The 16772-nt window shown below is 40.4% G+C and overlaps 3 protein-coding genes across 3 annotated transcripts; 2 read left to right on the top strand and 1 right to left on the bottom strand.

Annotated features, from left to right (window-relative positions):
- Positions 1 to 341: 341 nt before the first annotated feature.
- rps28 (ribosomal protein S28) lies at positions 342 to 3281 on the bottom strand. Its single transcript, XM_069685119.1, has 4 exons — positions 3216 to 3281; positions 2855 to 2902; positions 2246 to 2368; positions 342 to 464 (listed from the first exon to the last, which is right to left on the bottom strand). The coding sequence occupies exons 1-3, from the start codon at positions 3252 to 3254 to the stop codon at positions 2246 to 2248; spliced, it is 210 nt and encodes a 69-aa protein (XP_069541220.1). The 5' UTR covers positions 3255 to 3281; the 3' UTR covers positions 342 to 464.
- A 1437-nt stretch (positions 3282 to 4718) lies between these two features.
- Positions 4719 to 10620, top strand: LOC138612115 (potassium voltage-gated channel subfamily V member 2). Its single transcript, XM_069685430.1, has 4 exons — positions 4719 to 5257; positions 5384 to 6017; positions 7437 to 7562; positions 10303 to 10620. The coding sequence occupies exons 1-4, from the start codon at positions 4719 to 4721 to the stop codon at positions 10618 to 10620; spliced, it is 1617 nt and encodes a 538-aa protein (XP_069541531.1).
- A 5332-nt stretch (positions 10621 to 15952) lies between these two features.
- On the top strand, positions 15953 to 16456 carry insl3 (insulin-like 3 (Leydig cell)). The gene is made up of 2 exons (XM_069684203.1): positions 15953 to 16145; positions 16260 to 16456. Exons 1-2 carry the CDS (start codon positions 15953 to 15955, stop codon positions 16454 to 16456), a joined length of 390 nt encoding a protein of 129 aa, XP_069540304.1.
- The last annotated feature ends 316 nt before the right edge of the window (positions 16457 to 16772 follow it).

The raw sequence follows: 16772 nt of genomic DNA, 5'->3' as shown, positions 1-16772 counted from the left end.
ATTAATAGTATAAACTAGCTCATAAAATTAACTACATTTGATACTAGGTTTGCAATTTTGATACTGTTGTCAAGGGTGAACCATTATTTATCTATTTCAAATGTCTTCCCTTGCCATGAACAGCCTCTGGATTAAGTATGGATATTACCCTGAATGTTTCACATGTCTTAAGTCCATTTGGACATATCAGTGCAATCACAGCGTCTATACTTTGACCACAACCAGGAAAATACAGATTAAATTCAGTTGACTGTTGCAGCCTTAAGAATAGTCATTGTATTAATATGATGGAATGGATAATGGATCACCTATTGATTCTACAATAATCACAGGACATCAACTTTCAACTTTATACTCAATTTTATTTCAAAACATCTGAAGAAGCGAGTTTGAGGACATTCCAAATGAAAGTGAAGGCATCTTCTCCACCATGTTGGATCTGCATCTCACAGCTTCAGCGGGCACTGTGAAGAGAAGATACAGTCAGTCACATACCAACTCAAAGATACCATGATTTAACTGGACCACATTAAGTAACTATTTCCTCTGTAGGCAACAAGATCCTAGCAAAGATTGTTCCAGCTATTAATACTTAAAATTTCACCCAGGAGAACACACATACACCTGAAGAACATGGGGGGGGGGGGACACAGCAGCTACAAACCAGTGTTTTACGATTTATACTTGGTCCTGATTTACATTGCTTGTTTGGCAGCTACAATGCAGGTTAGAAAATCAAGATCATTGCCATTCATCACTGTTCATATTCTCTCAATAAAATTAACTGGACTATGATTTGGCCCAAAACAAATTATATCCACGCGTCGATTATGGGATGGCGATAAGTGCAGCTCTTTGCTCTGTTGAAAAATCTGAATTACAGCAGTTGTAACTTTACAAATAAACAAGGGCGTGTAGAGTTGTAGAGTGTTTACAACAATTTGCAAAATTATTCCAATAGTAATTTTCTGTCTCGTTTCCTGCCATATTTGAAGCAGTATAGGCATTTGCTTAAATAACTCTCTTTACAACTTTGATTTCGATTGAAATAGGCAGCACGCGATCACTTCATTTTGTGCCGAGAAAGAGCCTCTGGTTTCAAAGTTTACAACCGCCTTTGTGAAATTTGTCTATGACTGGGGTTTTACGTTTTATCAAGCCAGCTAGCGCAAGAAAACCCAGGCATGTGGAACGGGCTTTGTAATAAACCTCTACAGTTTCCACAAGATGAAATAAGATCAAGATGAGGAAGCAGAGTGCAGGCCTGCTGACCAGCACACAGAACCAAGCTTCTGCACTGCAACAATTTCACTGAAGATGCAGCCCAGACAAGTTCAAAAGTCACAGAATTTCACTTGGATTTTCAAAAAAACTGGTCAGATGCATCACTGCAATGCAATTATATTATTGTGCAGCTACAAACAGATAAAAACATGCAAGAAGCAGCATGTCCGTTTGCCCCCAAATGAGCCACTTACAGCTGATGCTTCAATGTTTAGTCTGCACTGTTTTTAGCTGTGGGAGTCTGTCAAATATACTCTCCCTAAGAAATATCATATCCCTTTTCAAACTTCTAAAGGCTCTACAATAACCCTACTTTGGAAAAGCTGAGTATTTTTATAAACAGTCAAAAGGTTCAATTGTAATATTTGAGAGCAAAGCTTTTGGAGTTTTAGTGCTCAAATGTAGAGATGATAACAGTATGTGCATCACCAAATACATACAGAGAACATAACATTGAAACACCTTTTAATAAAATGAATTAAAAACAAAATAACTAATTTCAGTCTCAAACTACATGCGTTTCATAAACTTACTGTCGGCCTGCAAATTGTAATAGCATCATCATTCAAGCTTCTTCTTCTCACTGACCAGTCAGTCATTCTCTAGTTATACATTAATGCCATATGAGAACTGATAAGGTTTGATAATTTGTATGATAAATAAAAATATTTAAAAAGAAAGTTTATGTTCATGGTACAAGACATTTTTGTTTGAGGTATAGGAGCAGAGATGTTTAAATTGCTGAAAGGTGTCTCTAATGTCAACTGTTTATGGGCTTTCAGAATCAGCTTTATTGGCCAGGTATGTATACATACAAGGAATTTGACTCCTGTTTAACTTTGCTCTCTATATACACTTACACATTAAATATGCAACATTAAACTATGAACATTTTAACTGTACTCTCATCATAAAGTGAACAGGCAAACAGACATGGCTGAGATTGTTCTCCCACTCTTACCTATCGCAGCCTCCTGGCTTCTCTTTCAGACTCCAGAAGTGTCAGCACATCTCCCTCTCTGACTGGGCCCTTCACGTTCCTGATGATGGACCGGTTGCTGTCGTCCATGAACTCAACACGGACCTGCAAAAAGAGCAGATTAGAGCCATGATTAAAATAAACAGACCTTAGGAGTCAGACCTTAAATGTTAACAGTTCAAATCTGAAGAAACTGTTGATCTACACTTAAGTTTCCACAGGTATTGGGATAGTAATCATTTTACATGTAACCCCAATTAAAATTGCAGATCGTAGAGGCAATCACATCCAAAAGGCTTATTAGCTCCATCGATTATCTACATCTTCCACCCTTTACTGGAAATCAACTTTCAACGTGAGACATTAATGCTCTAAAGAACAAATTATTCGTGGATCCGGAAGAAACAGAATGACTGTAGACATGAGCTGAAGTCACACCAAACCTTATATTGATGTACAACGACAGATAGCCTAACTGTTCCTCGTTCAGGTGCATGGACACTCGAACCACAGGTGGGATCCAGGGGAATTCCTAAGTTAAACACTTTTTAACTCTTACTCTGAGACATTACGTTAGCATTATTAGCCTACCTGTGTACATTGTCCCTGGGAACCAGTTCTTCCGAGCACCCTGGTGACCTGCAGAAAAGAAAGACAAAACAAATTTAAAGTTAGGTTGGCGCGAGAGAATTTTCGAAGCAAGTATTGTGTTCATAATATGACTTGAACAGGCTAGTGCAGTGTAGAGCAGGCTAGTGGTGATTAGCTAGCAGACTATGGCATGGATGGCCCTCCATGATGGACGCACGAGAGCTAACGTTCAATACGATAAACGGTGCATTTAAAGAACATTTAACTTCAATATTTTGAGACCGTATGAGTCATTAGTTGTTACTGTAGACTTCTGTCCGCACAGAAACGATTATTTGTATCATATAATGTATTTTCTTACTCTTGCGAGCTTGATCGGCTGCACGCGGCTGGCGTCCATGTTGTCAGGTTAGACCGGAAAGGAAGTCACGTGGTGATCGGAAAGACTATATCGCAACTGTAATCCTTAATGTTTTTTGAATTTTACAATTTTATTTTAACTATCATTATGTTAGGAAAACACAAGTAAAATAAATTCCTAAAAATAATAAAACGTATTATTTTAATAGAACGAAATGTAATTTTAGATAACCACTTCCTTTTCCGGCAAATGGCCAATTCCATTCACTCCAACATTCACGGGTGGATGACAGGGCCGTACCATTAGTCTTTGGGTTATCCCTTTTGTAATGTCACTATTTTTAACTTTACAGTGTGGATTAAAACACCAACTTAACTGTCTCTGTTAGTTTAAACTCTGTTTATGGCTGGCTGTTTATTACTTTCTCTTGTATCTTGAATAACTTTTTACAAATATTTTACATTATATGATACAGTTTTTTAATTGGGATTCTGTAATACACACTACAGAGGGTGTATATAAAGTATCTTGCAAGACACTGAAGATTACAAGAAATAAGCCTTATTGTGTGCAGTAGGAGTCAACTATAGCAGTGCTCAAGTATGTAAAAAATCTGCATTACCTTCTGCATCACGGTGATTGATAAAATGAGTGGGTTTAAAATACATATTTATTTTTGTTGCATATTTAAATTTTTACCGTGCATGTTTTACTGTCGTTTTATACATACTGTTAACTAAACTGAATCATAATAATGTATTATTATTGAGTCATTTGTAATAAATATGCCGCTTTTAAATGGACAAACTAAATATGGTATTTTTTTAATCATTAAAAGTTAAATGTCAGTCTAAAAGAAATGAAATACTAAATTCTTTATTGACAACATAAAGAAAAGCAAAAAGAACTCCCCAAACATTTAGCATTAAAAAATAATCAAACATATAGTATTCCAGGGATTTAATATAGACTTAAAAGCATTGACTGTATATATAGATACAGTCTATGCTTAAAAGCTTATTTTGTTCAGACCAAGTTCAGAAGAACAATAGCTGGAGCTACCGAGGATGATCTAATTGAAGCAACAATATGAACTGCAATTTACAAATCTCCATAGCCTTGTTAGCGATGCAATACTGTCATCACACCACTCTCTCCGCCTTGCCTCCTCTCAGAACTCAAAGCCTTAAATCACATCGCTAATCCTTGTGAACAGTATTTTTAACTTGCGTTAGGACTGAAAGGACAGCAATAGGATTAGAGAATCAGTAAAGAGGCTGAATCCCTAACTCATGCCGTTGATCTTCTTGCACGCCGAGAGAGAGAAAGCTCGGTCGCTCTTTCTTTTTCTTTATTTCAACCTGGAGGCATTTTTTTTCAGCAGGCAATATATAGCCTGAATGGAGATCTTGTGGAATACTTTTGTTGTTGCTTTTCACTGACTTGATCTGAACTTAACACTAAACTTTTCTGGTTGGATTTGTCTTCCAAGGAGATTACATAATGGCGGCCCTGAAGCCCAGGTTGAAAGTGCTGAAGAAGCGTCGCTCCAGTCTTTTTGCGACAATAAAGCGGGAGATGAGTTTTTCACAGAGCATCGAAGAACAGGAGGGCGAATTCCCCTTTTCACAGGACAGCTCTGTGAAAGCCTGGACATCCATGGACAACCTTGACAATCCTGATGAAAAAAAGAAGCCAAAGAAGACTCAGAGCAAAGACCAACCAAACCGAAGGCAATCAAACATTGTCAACCTCAACGTGGGTGGAAAAGTCTTTCACATCCCAAAGCATTTGGTTCTCCGACACCCAAAAACCAGGATTGGAGTCCTTGCTATGTGTAACGACCCGGTGAAGCGTCTGACGCTCTGTGATGATTACAACGTTCAGATCAATGAGTTCTTTTTTGACAGAGACCCCATGTTTTTCCACTACATCTTCCACTTTTATTGCAGTAATGTCTTGTGGGTGATGGACAGTCTCTGCCCTGTCAACTTTGAGGAAGAGCTGTCATTCTGGGGGCTGAAACTGAAGGACACTCCAAGGTGTGCTGTGGATACTTAAAGTGTCATAATGTAGCTTGGTCTGTGGCTGTTTGAGTGTTTCAGGCTTGTTTCTAAAGAGCTCTTTAGAAATGACATAATCATTTATCTTCTTCTTCTTCTTCTCAGGTGCTGCCGTATTTTATTTGAGGAGAAAGTGGATGACATCAGAGATCAGCTGAAGGTCAACCAGGAGCTGATTGACGAGATTAAGCCTCACCAAGACGACGAGGGATACAGAAACATGTTTCTTGGACGTTTTCGGAAGATCCTCTGGGACTTGATGGAGAATCCTTACTCCTCACTGTCAGCCAAAGCCTTTGCTGTGTTTTCCAGTCTCTTTGTGCTTATCTCTATTGTTGCAATGACCATGAACACAGTAAAAGAACTCAGAGATTACAAACTGGCTGGCAGAACCTACATGGAGTGGATAGAGATCAGTTCCATCCTTTTCTTTACCTTGGAGTACTTTTTGCGGTTATTCACCACATCCAACATCCAACATTTTGTGAAGAGTGCCCTCAACTTTGTAGACGTGGTGGCTGTCATGCCCTACTTTGTCCAGATCCTTTTTGAGGCGTTTGTTCTAGATTCAGAAGACGTCAGTGCAAAGGAAGATTTGAAGACCATGGCAAGAGTCAGTAAAGTCAGCAAAGTTCTCAAGGTCGTCAAGTTGATGCGCATCTTCCGTATCCTGAAGCTTGCCCGACACTCCACAGGCATGAGGGCGTTTGGTTTCACCATCCGACAGTGCTCTGAGCAGGTATGCAGGGATGTCGAGAGAGAGAAATCAGAAACAAAACATGCACAAATCAATCAACAGAGTGAACATAACCCCCACATGAGCTTGAGTTAAAGAAGCTATAAATATTTCATTAATAATGGACAGCATGACTGATTGTATATGTTACTCATTGTGATCAGCCAACCAACAATAATCACCAGTTTTAGCTACTTTTAGCTCCTTGTTTTGGTTTAAAGGCCTGTGACTTTAACATTTGGGTTTAATCTCACTACTTTTATAAAAAGTGTTTCCAGCTGAGCAGGCAGCTGTTTTCAACAATTAAACCCTGATAAACCCACATTGCACTACCTGCCTAGCACCAAACTGCAGATGGACAAAGTCAGCTGCAAGCTGGTGAATGCAGTGGAGTGTTTAGCAGCTATAGAGGCAGCAAGTTTCCTCATCAGAGACCAAAACAGAGCTAAAAGTAGACTGAACATCGGATGCCAAATCACAAAGAGGCCATAATAATGGCTCCAAATGAATGCAAATGTTGCTCCATATCTACATGGTGTATAAATAGGCAGGGCTAACTGCTAACCAGTAGGCTATATAAACTTTAAAGTTGATAATATGCATGTGCTGTGTTCCTCGTGTGTTTCCATTTCCCAAAAGTAGCCTGAGTAAGTATGGCCGATTATCAGACAACAGACTTCTGTAAAAAAAAAAAAAGAGAACTAAATTGGTGCTAATGTTGCTAACATTTTGCTAACAAGTTCACTGTAAAACAGAGACAAAATGCTAACGTTTTGTTCTTCGCATGTTTGCCCTGCCCTCTGAGAGACTAAAAACCAGTGTAACCACCATAATGTCAGTCAGTTGTCAGTCTTGTATTTTTTAGACAACGATATTTCCTGTAAATGCTGATGACTCTAACTCAGAGGTCTATACAGTTTTGAGTAGTTATGAGTCGTCACTGTGTTTGTGTTTGAATGTTCTCACTTTCGGTGGTATTGGCTACTGAAACACAAATCAATTGGCATGACAAGTCCCCTCTTGGCTTCCTGTTTTTAAAGGAAAAACATAAATATGCAGAAACAAATAGCACTCTGCTAGCCAACTTTTTATTGGAACTTTAAGTTCAGGAGATAAACTGTAACTCAACTCATTATGTTTTAAATCCACGATTTACACAGTCACAGTAAGGAAGGGTTATTCTGTGAAGCAGAAAACCACAACTTTATCGAATGGGCTTGTGTCATTGTTGGTTCATTGGTTTTTACCCACTAGTGACACAATCACTCACAATCTAAATATTGTAAGTACGGGAAAAACACATACTGTTTTATACAGCTTAAACATGTCGTGACCTGCTTGGTGCTCAAAGATTTATAGATATGCTTATTTCCAAATACTAACGGGGGGCTGCTGTTACCATGTTCCCCTGTCTTTTTTCAGGTGTGCTGCCTGTTTCTGTTCATTGCCATGGGCATCTTCACGTTCTCTGCTCTGATGCACTCTGTGGAGGTGGATCAGCCTGGGACACCTTTCAGCAGCATACCTGATGCATGGTGGTGGGCTGCGGTGAGTACGACACACTTCAAAATCAAGTTGATTTCAAACTGTAGATTTTCACTTTTGTTGACCAGAGTTTTATAACTTGGGCTCTGTTTTTGTGATTCTACTAAAGAATGTGCCTTTTTGGTGGAATCGCATTAATCCTGACTGGATCGTTTAGTATAACGATAGATTTTTACCGTTTACCTTGACCTTAATGCAAACACTATGAATTAAGTGAGAATTGGAAAAGGCTGCATATTTATGTAATGTCAGGTAACACCTGAATTGCCATTATTATTAATAGAACAAGAAATGGTGCACAGCATTCAGAGGATTTAGCCCTCTGTTATGGCTGACCCTTAGACTCTTCTGGATCAATTAACCTTGCTAAGCTGTTCCTCCTTACTGTGCTGGATGTGTGTGTGTGTGTGTTTGTGTTTCTGTGGCTGGGGTCATTATGATAAAGCTGCGGGGAGCATTTCAGTTGTCGAGGATTAGGCCTTGTGGGATTTATGTCAAGACAAAAAAAGATTCATTTTGTTTGCTATATTCGTTTGCTGTCTTCTTTTTGTGAATAAATAATTGGCTAACCAACTTTGATATAAATATTTGAAGCAGGGAAAATAAGATACCATTTTTTTGTTCAGGTTAATTTCATAGTTGGGTTCAGAGCTCTTGGAAGTGCCAACGCTTGGAAGTGCCAAGAGACTGCACAGGTCAAGAGAATTATGTTTATCGCCTGTACAGATTTAAACACCTGGCTTATGAGGCCTACCAAATTGTCCTGCAGTCACCTACTGCTCCTTTGCTCTTTAATAATAATCACTGAATTCCTATTACCAATTCAAATATTTAATATTATTTTTCTCTATTCATTAAACACAAGATATAATGTGTTAATCAGTACACTTTGTTGCTAGTTGGCAATTCGTTATATTTTGGACACAGCCAGGCTAGCTGTTTGCCTGTTTCCTGTTAAGCTAAGCTAAGCTAAGCTAAGCTAAGCTAAGAACTACGGGCTCAAGCTTCATTCCTTCTGACAGACAAACTGAAAGTGGTACTGATCTTTTTCAACAAAAGTGGTGATGTTGAATGTTCTTGTAATCTGAATGTATGGCTGAAAACACATCCTGACGACCAAATAAGGTTGTAATTGACTGTGTAATAGTAAAGCAATAGTGCATTTAGCTAGCTTGATATTAGGTTCAGTGGGCATTGAGCTAAAATAAGTTTTCAAAGGCTCCACAACTACTACTCATAATTTTACATGACAAACTACAGAAAGGAATTAGATAGCACTTTCATTTCCCCAGAATCCTTTTAAATCAATCCTCAAATGTCACTTTATTTGCTTCATTTAAATTTACTAGTGTTTTTGAAACCAAAAATCATCAGCCTGGTTCTCTGTGTTTTTCTTGCACTATCATTTAGAGACATTTGGTCCGTTTTTCTCTGGTGGCAGCTGTTACTTTATATGTGTCTAATCCCCTCTAATACGATGTAATGCGTCTCATTTGTGGCCAGACACTGTGATTGCACTCCAGAGATGGAAAGTGTTGCAGTGCATTCTTGGAGGTTTATTCAGTCTTGGTTATTTTCAACTTACAACACAACAACTGACAAGTACAAGGAACATTTTAATCACGGGACTCTCAAGAAGCCAAGAGGCAGTTTGGGGCAGAGTGAAAGGCACCATGAAGATCAACCATGACATTGGCCCTGTATGGAGGCAAATACTGAAAACACTTTCTATAATAACGCCTAATCATTAACATTGCGGCCATTTTCCTCTAACATCTCAGGGTGGGAAGCTGAAATGCTGGTATAATGTTGTAATGATGTGCTTTTAGGTTAAAGTTGTATGGACCGAGAGAATCCGGCAATTATTTGACAACACAATGAATACTAAAAACTGGGAGACACATTGGGCGATTTTTTTAAGTTAAATCAACATATTTTATAACCCATTAGCTTCCATTGGGAAACAGCTAATGTTAGCATTTAACTACTTTCTAGCTAATATTACTGTAAGCTGGAAGATGGCAAAATGTTACTACCTTTTACTACACTGACCTTTTGTTAGTGTTGTACAAGAGTAGAAAGTGGTAAATTCTTTGCTAATGGTAATGTTAGCACGGAAGTTCTCGATTGCTAACATTAGCCATTGTCGGATGGTAGCTAATGGGTTCAAAAAATGAATTTGTTTTTAAGGAAGTTAAGTCTGTTAATTTATTTCCTATTTTTTAATACAACACTTTAAAAAGGTAGTGTTATCAGGACCATCTTAGCGTACAGAAATGTTAGCTAGGAGATGGCTGAATGGTACCATTAGCTAATATCTAATGCTAGCTATTTGGTTTTCAAATATGTTGTTTCATCTTGAAATATGGCCCAGTTTTCCTCTCGATCTCACAGTTTATTGTCTTTTTAGCTGCAATCAATCTTTTAGACTTGAAATGATAGTGGTTGGTCAGATTCCCTGCATTCACATGACTTAAAAACTGGAACGCAGCAGGATGACATTACAACTGCAATTGAACATCCTGAGCACGATGTCAGAGGAAAACGGCAGACCTTTGAATGTCATCGATTGGATACCATTTTCATTTGTTTTTTAAGACAGTAAAGCAGAGACCAGATCATGCACATACACTACCAGTCAAAAGTTTGGACACATTTTCTCATACAAATGAATGGGAAAGTGTGTCCAAACTTTTGACTGATAGTGTATATATATCCACACTGTCTTCTTTTCATCCTCCAGGTGAGCATCTCTACTGTTGGCTACGGAGATGTTGTCCCCATCTCCTATCTCGGCCGGTGCGTGGCGTTTGGCTGCATCTCATTTGGCATCATCCTCAATGGCATGCCCATCTCCATCCTGTTCAACAAGTTTTCCGACTACTACGCCAAACTTAAGGAACAGGAGTACAACGTCTCAAACACCGAGCGCAGCTTCCAGCTCAAGAAACGTCTGAGGCGCAAGTTTGACAACTGCTTCGAACCCCATGTGGAGGAGTCTGATGATGAGATACACTATCGGCCCAGCTGGAGGGAAAGTATCCACGAGAGCGAGGATTGAGCGTAGCTGCCAACTTGCGATCTTTTTAACCCCAAATGGCCTTATCACTCATGGGTCTAAGTGTAAGACCCCATCTGCCTCCAATTCTGAGCCTATGTGATGTAAGACAAACAATCTAAGGGGGGAATGGAGGCAGCAGCAAGTTGAGATAAGCTTTAAGCCTCAGCTTTACAGAGGGTATTGTTTGCACGCTACAGATGATGACTCCTTAGTCAAATGGACAAGATGCTCCCACTGGCTTTTTATCCGTTCTATATAATTCTGACTGAACTGAAGTAGATGTTTTAGTCACAAGGAGTAGTATGACAATTAGTAACATGAATTTAAAGGGAGTATGATGCTTTTGAGTAATTGTTTTCATGTAAGTGCTATTAACAAACTTTTTTTGGATAACTGCATGGTCAACTCTGGACAGAAGATGTCTTCTGTAAAACTGTTGGCTAGTACCAACAAGTTTAAACTTCATGCTGAACTGATGTCACTGTCTTCCACTTTTTTAAGGCTAAAAAATACAAGCAATGAAAACCTCTCAGATCTGTGTGCATATGAGAACATCATCCGGGCAAGCCTGTCTTGCTTCCAGCAGAGTGGTATTCCTGTCAAAAACACACTCCAGTCACTAAGCGAGCTCTTGACTGTACCTAAGTGGGAGGAGGGACGCAGCAGGGGTGTGTCACTCGAGATCAAGCGTATGAGTGTAATTTTGTTGTCAAGGATTACCAGGACTTGCGCTTCCCCCTCCCGCCTGGTCAGACAAGGGCAGAAGTCAATCATGTCCGATGCTATTTCGGTGGCGCAGGGAATCAGGATTGCACAATCAGGCAGGCCCTATTGAATTTCGTACAACCTACTTATATGGATGGTATTTGAACAAGTAGTCACTAATATACTGTACTCAAGAGGAAAATTAGAGACCATTTTCATGTTTACAAGTTACACAGGCTCAACTGTGCTTATAATAGCCATCAGACGTCTGTATTTAGCACCGTCGCTGCAGGGAGTGAGATGAGCTCCATGTTCTTGGCCTGTAGATGTCAGGATCAAGCATTTCCTGTAGTTGAACTGTCCTTGGACTGTGCTACTGCATCTATCTCTTTGTTTAAGACTATTAAACCGCTTCCTGTTCTGGGCATCTAAAGCCCAGAGAGTTATGATTAGACGACGTATAATCTCCTCCAAAACTAACAGCTCGTATGCATGAACACCTGTATGTATGTGATAAAAAGTGCATTGGTGAAAAAGAAGGACCCTTCATGGAATGTGCTTACTTTGACCAACGTTTTATCTGATACACAGTGGCTGTAACGAAAGAGCTTTGTGTGCAAATCCTGTAACATGTATTTTTCTTTTTTGTGTATAAAAACAAAACTATGAAACACAAGCTGAAAACCATGTAAAACCCACTTGTTATATATCTACATATGTGCTTGTTCTTATTACCACTGAGGTTTCTTGCTCAATTAAAAATATCTGTTCTTCATAGCACTCTTGTATTATCGTAACCGTTATCATAATCATCCACATTTCTTTAATGATACAAAAGACTTTCTGTCAATGTATATTAACAGACAGTTGGGTCACATTTTTTGAGGAGGGACGCTGCTGCCTGTGTAATAGTATTACAGGATAAGGTAATGGGAGAGATGCCAGACTGGTTTAATGGTGTCGTCAGCAACAATTAGATGTCAAGAGGACAGAGAGAATCTGGCTGTGACGTATGAGTCTGAATGGACAGGAATAGACGGAGGACATCAGAAAAAGATCAGCCAGATAGACGAAGAGATACACTGTTAATATACAATGTTTGGGAAAAGATAAAACTAATCAGCCTATTTGATATTTTACATCTTTCATTCAGTACAGTACATATACTGGTTAAGTCCAATAGTCACTCTCCTTTTTGTTCTTTTTAGTTTCCATTTTCTGCTTAGACACCAACAGCATTTCAGAGGAAGTGGCCTTCGAGTCTCTGGGTGGAGTTCTGTACAAGTCACCACATAGGGACTCTATGGCTCTGCTGGGCGACTCCAATGCAAACGATGATGGTGGTTTTTGGGAGACCTGCCTCCCTGATCTGAGCCTGAGTGGTGTTTTCTTAATGGACTTTTGTGCTAGTGTTTTGCGAACACCATGATCAAGCATAGGGAGATTCATGGATTCATTCATTCAGGTGGACCTGGTACCAGAACGCAGAAAGATCAATGATCAACGTTGTTGTATCATCATCGACCACATTTCAGGTAATGAGAGAAGCAGAGCTGTCAGCTGATCACCACTTGGCGGTGAGTTGGATCAAATGGCGGGGCAGGCTGTCAGACAGACTTGGCAAACCTAAAAGTGTTGTGAGGGTGAATGTTAGGCTTAGCACCCTGTTTGCAAAGTCTTCAATTTCCACCTCCAAAGGAACTTCTTGTGCATCCCGGAGGAGGTTGGGGACATAGAATTCGAATGGGCCATGTTCAAAGCCTCCATTATGGAAGCAGTTGTTAGGAGATGTATCCGCACTCTGACAGTGGACGCTGGTGGTGAGGGATGAAGAAGGAGGCCTTTCTGACTTGGTTAGCCCATGGGCCTCCTGAAGCCGCAGACAAGTACCATGTAGACAGGACAGCTGTGGTTGGTGGTAGCAGAAGCAAAAACCTGTTATTGGAGGAACTTGGGCTTGGCAGGGCTTGGCTCAGGTTCTCTTCAGTAGGGGAGAAGAACTGCTGACTGTGGACAGGGGTTATAGTTGAGCGATGGAAGGTACACTGGTAAGAAGTCCTGAACCCAACCAACCAAGACATCCTCTGATGAGGAGACAGAGATCCAGGATCCAGAGAAGCCACACCACTATCCTTTGCAGATGTCGCTGAGGTAGTCAAGAAGGTAGCAGGGTGCCTGTTGTAGATTAGATTCTCCCTGACAGCTGGAGGCTCTGGGCATTGTTGATTTGTCTTGGCCTACACACCTATTCATTGTTAGGTTTGGGACAGTGCCTACGAAGTGGCTCAGCAGGGAGGGGTTTCCCTTGTGGTGTGTTCTCCAATTATCCGGGCTAGCACACTACTTAGTTTATTAAGTTAAAGCCAGGCTGCTGGAAAGGAGGCTCCAGCCAATTGTCAGGCCTCAGATAGAGGAAGAACAATGCTTATTCTGTCCTGGCAGTGGAACAGTGGACCAGCTCTTTACCCTCGCAGAGTCACTGGGGAAAGGGGTCATGGGAGTTTGTCTAAATGTCTTTTACAGACTTAGAGAAGGCCTACGACAATTTGGAGGGTATGCAAGGAGTATAAGGTACCTGGGCTGTTATTACGAGCCGTCCTGTACTTGTTTAACCAAACGAGCTGTGTTCCTAACCTCACCCAAAAAGTCAAACACATTCCTGATGGGTGTTTGCCTCTGTCAAGGATTTTACCTCGACACAATACTTTTCATTGACAGCAACTCAATGCACAGCCACTGGAGGAGAGGGTTTGGAGACCTCAGATTTGTATCTCTCCTTTTTGCAGATGATGTAGTTAATTTCACTTCATCACACTGTGACTTCCAGCAGGCACTGGGTTGGTTTGCAGCAAAGTGTGAAGTGGTCGGGATGAGACTCTGAGTAAGTGACTGCTCAGGTGAGGGAGTTCCAGTATCTCTGGGTCATGTTAACGAGTGAGGGTATAATTGATCGTGACAGCGACAGATGGGTTGGGGTAATGTTAGCAGTAATGCGGGCACTGTAGCGAACTGTCATGGTGAAGAAGGAGCAGACCTGGGAGGCAAGTCATTCTACGTTCCAACACTTTGTGTGGTGACTGAAAGAAAAAGATGCGTTTTGGCGAGAGATTATGATGCCTCCTGGGCCCGTTTGAGGTTTTTTGAGGTGGAGGGCTGGCTGGAGGGATTACATATGTTTTCTGGCCTGGGAACTTCTCAGGTTCTTCCAAGGAGAGCTGGAAAATGTGTGAAGAGTGATGTCTTAGCGAACATGCTTAGCCTGCTGCTACAAGAACCAAGCTTGGACAAATAGGAGACAATGGATAGCTGGATGGATAACTCCTAAGGGACCTGTCTATGGCTATGCTAGACTATTTAGCATCCAAATGGTATTTAGTGCTGGGCAGCTTACAGCCATGTTATCATAGCAGTTCTTAAAAAAACAAATCAGACTTGGAAACTGGAAAAAGAAATGATTCATTTCATTACAGAAATATTATGTAACTAATTTGCATCTTTAATCACAGGGGGCCTGGAGTGCCACTAAACATGAGGGAGAGCAAATCAGCCAATAGGCAAAAACACAATTATACATCAGAGAACATAACAACACAACAGAAAAGCACAGACAGTTCACAGAAGACATTTCTCTTGTGTCAGTGGTAGAACTGACCAGTGTCATGATGACCGAAATAATCTGGTTTCACTGGCTGGATTTAAAAAGGAAAAAGAACAGCATCTACTTTAATACAAATCTGTGAGGCCAAGACAATAAACACTACAAATGTACGACTCAGGTTTTCAATCCAGTATCCTCCTCCTACTGAGAGAGTTAGGCTGTTGTCATAAGAGGTTAAATGCCAAGCATAGCCAGAAGTACATTTCAGACGAGCCACTTTTCATTTTTTCCGTCAGTGCAGGAATTATAAAACAGTCCTCTCTGACAGGCTTACGCAACTACCGTTCGGCCTGGGGTGACCATGTGTGTGAAAAGCTTCATCAAAGTCCTTGACATCTTTTTTTGCCGTTGCACGATGTTCCAATTAGCTGTCATCCGTCTAGATATGTCAAGATAAGGTGTAAAAGCACGTAATGTTCAAGGAAAACAGGAATTATGATGTTTCATTTCCAAAAACATATACGTCAATGCTATGAGCAAATCAGGAGTCTAAGGACGTCAGTGAATAAAACAGTGATCAGCCGGCACAGGTGTTTATTAGCTTTAATTCCATCTTGGTTTTACTTTTCAACATATACCTTTCTGAAGTACCGCACTAATCCAGACCTTTTCAATGTTTTTCGAGACTCAATTGCCAAAACAATTCATTTAATCGCTGACTTAATGCCTTTAAAGTTTTTGAGGCCAAGCCCAACCAGGTGTTTTTATCTCAGTGAGCGTTTCAGCCTTGGAGAGACTTTGCATCACTCTTACGCCGAGCTCTAGATCAGAACATGCTTTTCCTTCACCAAGGCTGAATACATCTTCCAAAGAATATGTGACCTCAGCATTCCCCCCCCTCAATGGGTATGACACACTGACTATATAAACCCCTTAAGTTCAAACCACAAGTCACCTTGCATCCTCGTCTCTCCATCTGTTGAGTTCCTTTCTCCACTGACCGACCAAGAAGCAGAAACACATCACACAATGGCTGCTGTTAAGTGTTTGCTGTCTCTGATGCTGGTGCTGGTGGCTGCCGGGTGTGTGGTTCATGCTCAGGAGAGGATTAAGATGTGCGGGAGAGAGCTGATACGTCTGGCCGTCTCGTCCTGTGGTAACTCTCGGCTAAGGAGGAGCATCCCGGACGTGGAACTGGAGCAGCATCAACCCTCTTCTCCCTGTAAGTAATTTATGCTTCATTTTCAGACTTCAGGTGAATTGATGGAGGGACATTTTCTAATTCTAAGTTCTAGATTGTAAGTTGATTGTAAGTTTTTCTGCCTGCTCTGCTCAGGGGAACAGAACGCCTCCACAGAGGAGCACCAGGCTGCAGAGACGGCCCAAACCCCTCAAGAAACTGACGCCGGGGTCGTGTTCTTGGCTCCTCACTGGTTCCCCCTGTCCTCTCGGATTAGACGAGCTGCTGGAAAAATGTCTGATATTTGCTGTGAGAAAGGATGCAGCATGAAAGAACTGATCCAGTTTTGCTAGATATACAGTAGCTCATTACTTGAAATGCAATAAAACACTGTTTTAAATGACCTTTAGCAAGTAATCTTAAGGATAACTTGCCATGTGATGTAGCATTCTGGTAAACTTCACACTTTTACTTTTATTTTAGACACGTGATCATATTTAATAAATTATTTACTCTGCCATCCTGCAGGACAAAAGATAAAATCACATTACACACAGGATTTATTATGTATTATTATTTATTTTCTCTGCATCATTGTAGAAATGTTTATTTTCCACCCTCAGACTATAATAAAGCTTTTGAAGATTATTAATGCTTTACTTGTTATCT

Source organism: Semicossyphus pulcher, unplaced genomic scaffold, assembly GCF_022749685.1.
Source record: "Semicossyphus pulcher isolate SPU_LCO1_2020_fin unplaced genomic scaffold, fSemPul1.0.p SCAF_7, whole genome shotgun sequence".
Classification (NCBI taxonomy): Eukaryota; Metazoa; Chordata; class Actinopteri; order Labriformes; family Labridae; genus Semicossyphus; species Semicossyphus pulcher.
Note: the sequence above shows the minus strand (reverse complement) of the source record. Positions and strands in the feature narration are given on the sequence as shown.

Coding starts and splice junctions, on each gene's coding strand:
- insl3 (XM_069684203.1), top strand. CDS start 15,953: ATGGCTGCTGTTAAGTGTTTGCTGTCTCTGATGCTGGTGCTGGTGGCT. Junction 16,146..16,259: donor GCATCAACCCTCTTCTCCCT/GTAAGTAATTTA, acceptor TGCTCTGCTCAG/GGGAACAGAACGCCTCCACA.
- rps28 (XM_069685119.1), bottom strand. CDS start 3,254: ATGGACGCCAGCCGCGTGCAGCCGATCAAGCTCGCAAGA. Junction 2,903..3,215: donor AGCCGATCAAGCTCGCAAGA/GTAAGAAAATAC, acceptor TCTTTTCTGCAG/GTCACCAGGGTGCTCGGAAG. Junction 2,369..2,854: donor CCCAGGGACAATGTACACAG/GTAGGCTAATAA, acceptor CTCTTTTTGCAG/GTCCGTGTTGAGTTCATGGA.
- LOC138612115 (XM_069685430.1), top strand. CDS start 4,719: ATGGCGGCCCTGAAGCCCAGGTTGAAAGTGCTGAAGAAGCGTCGCTCC. Junction 5,258..5,383: donor AAACTGAAGGACACTCCAAG/GTGTGCTGTGGA, acceptor TCTTCTTCTCAG/GTGCTGCCGTATTTTATTTG. Junction 7,563..10,302: donor ATGCATGGTGGTGGGCTGCG/GTGAGTACGACA, acceptor TTCATCCTCCAG/GTGAGCATCTCTACTGTTGG.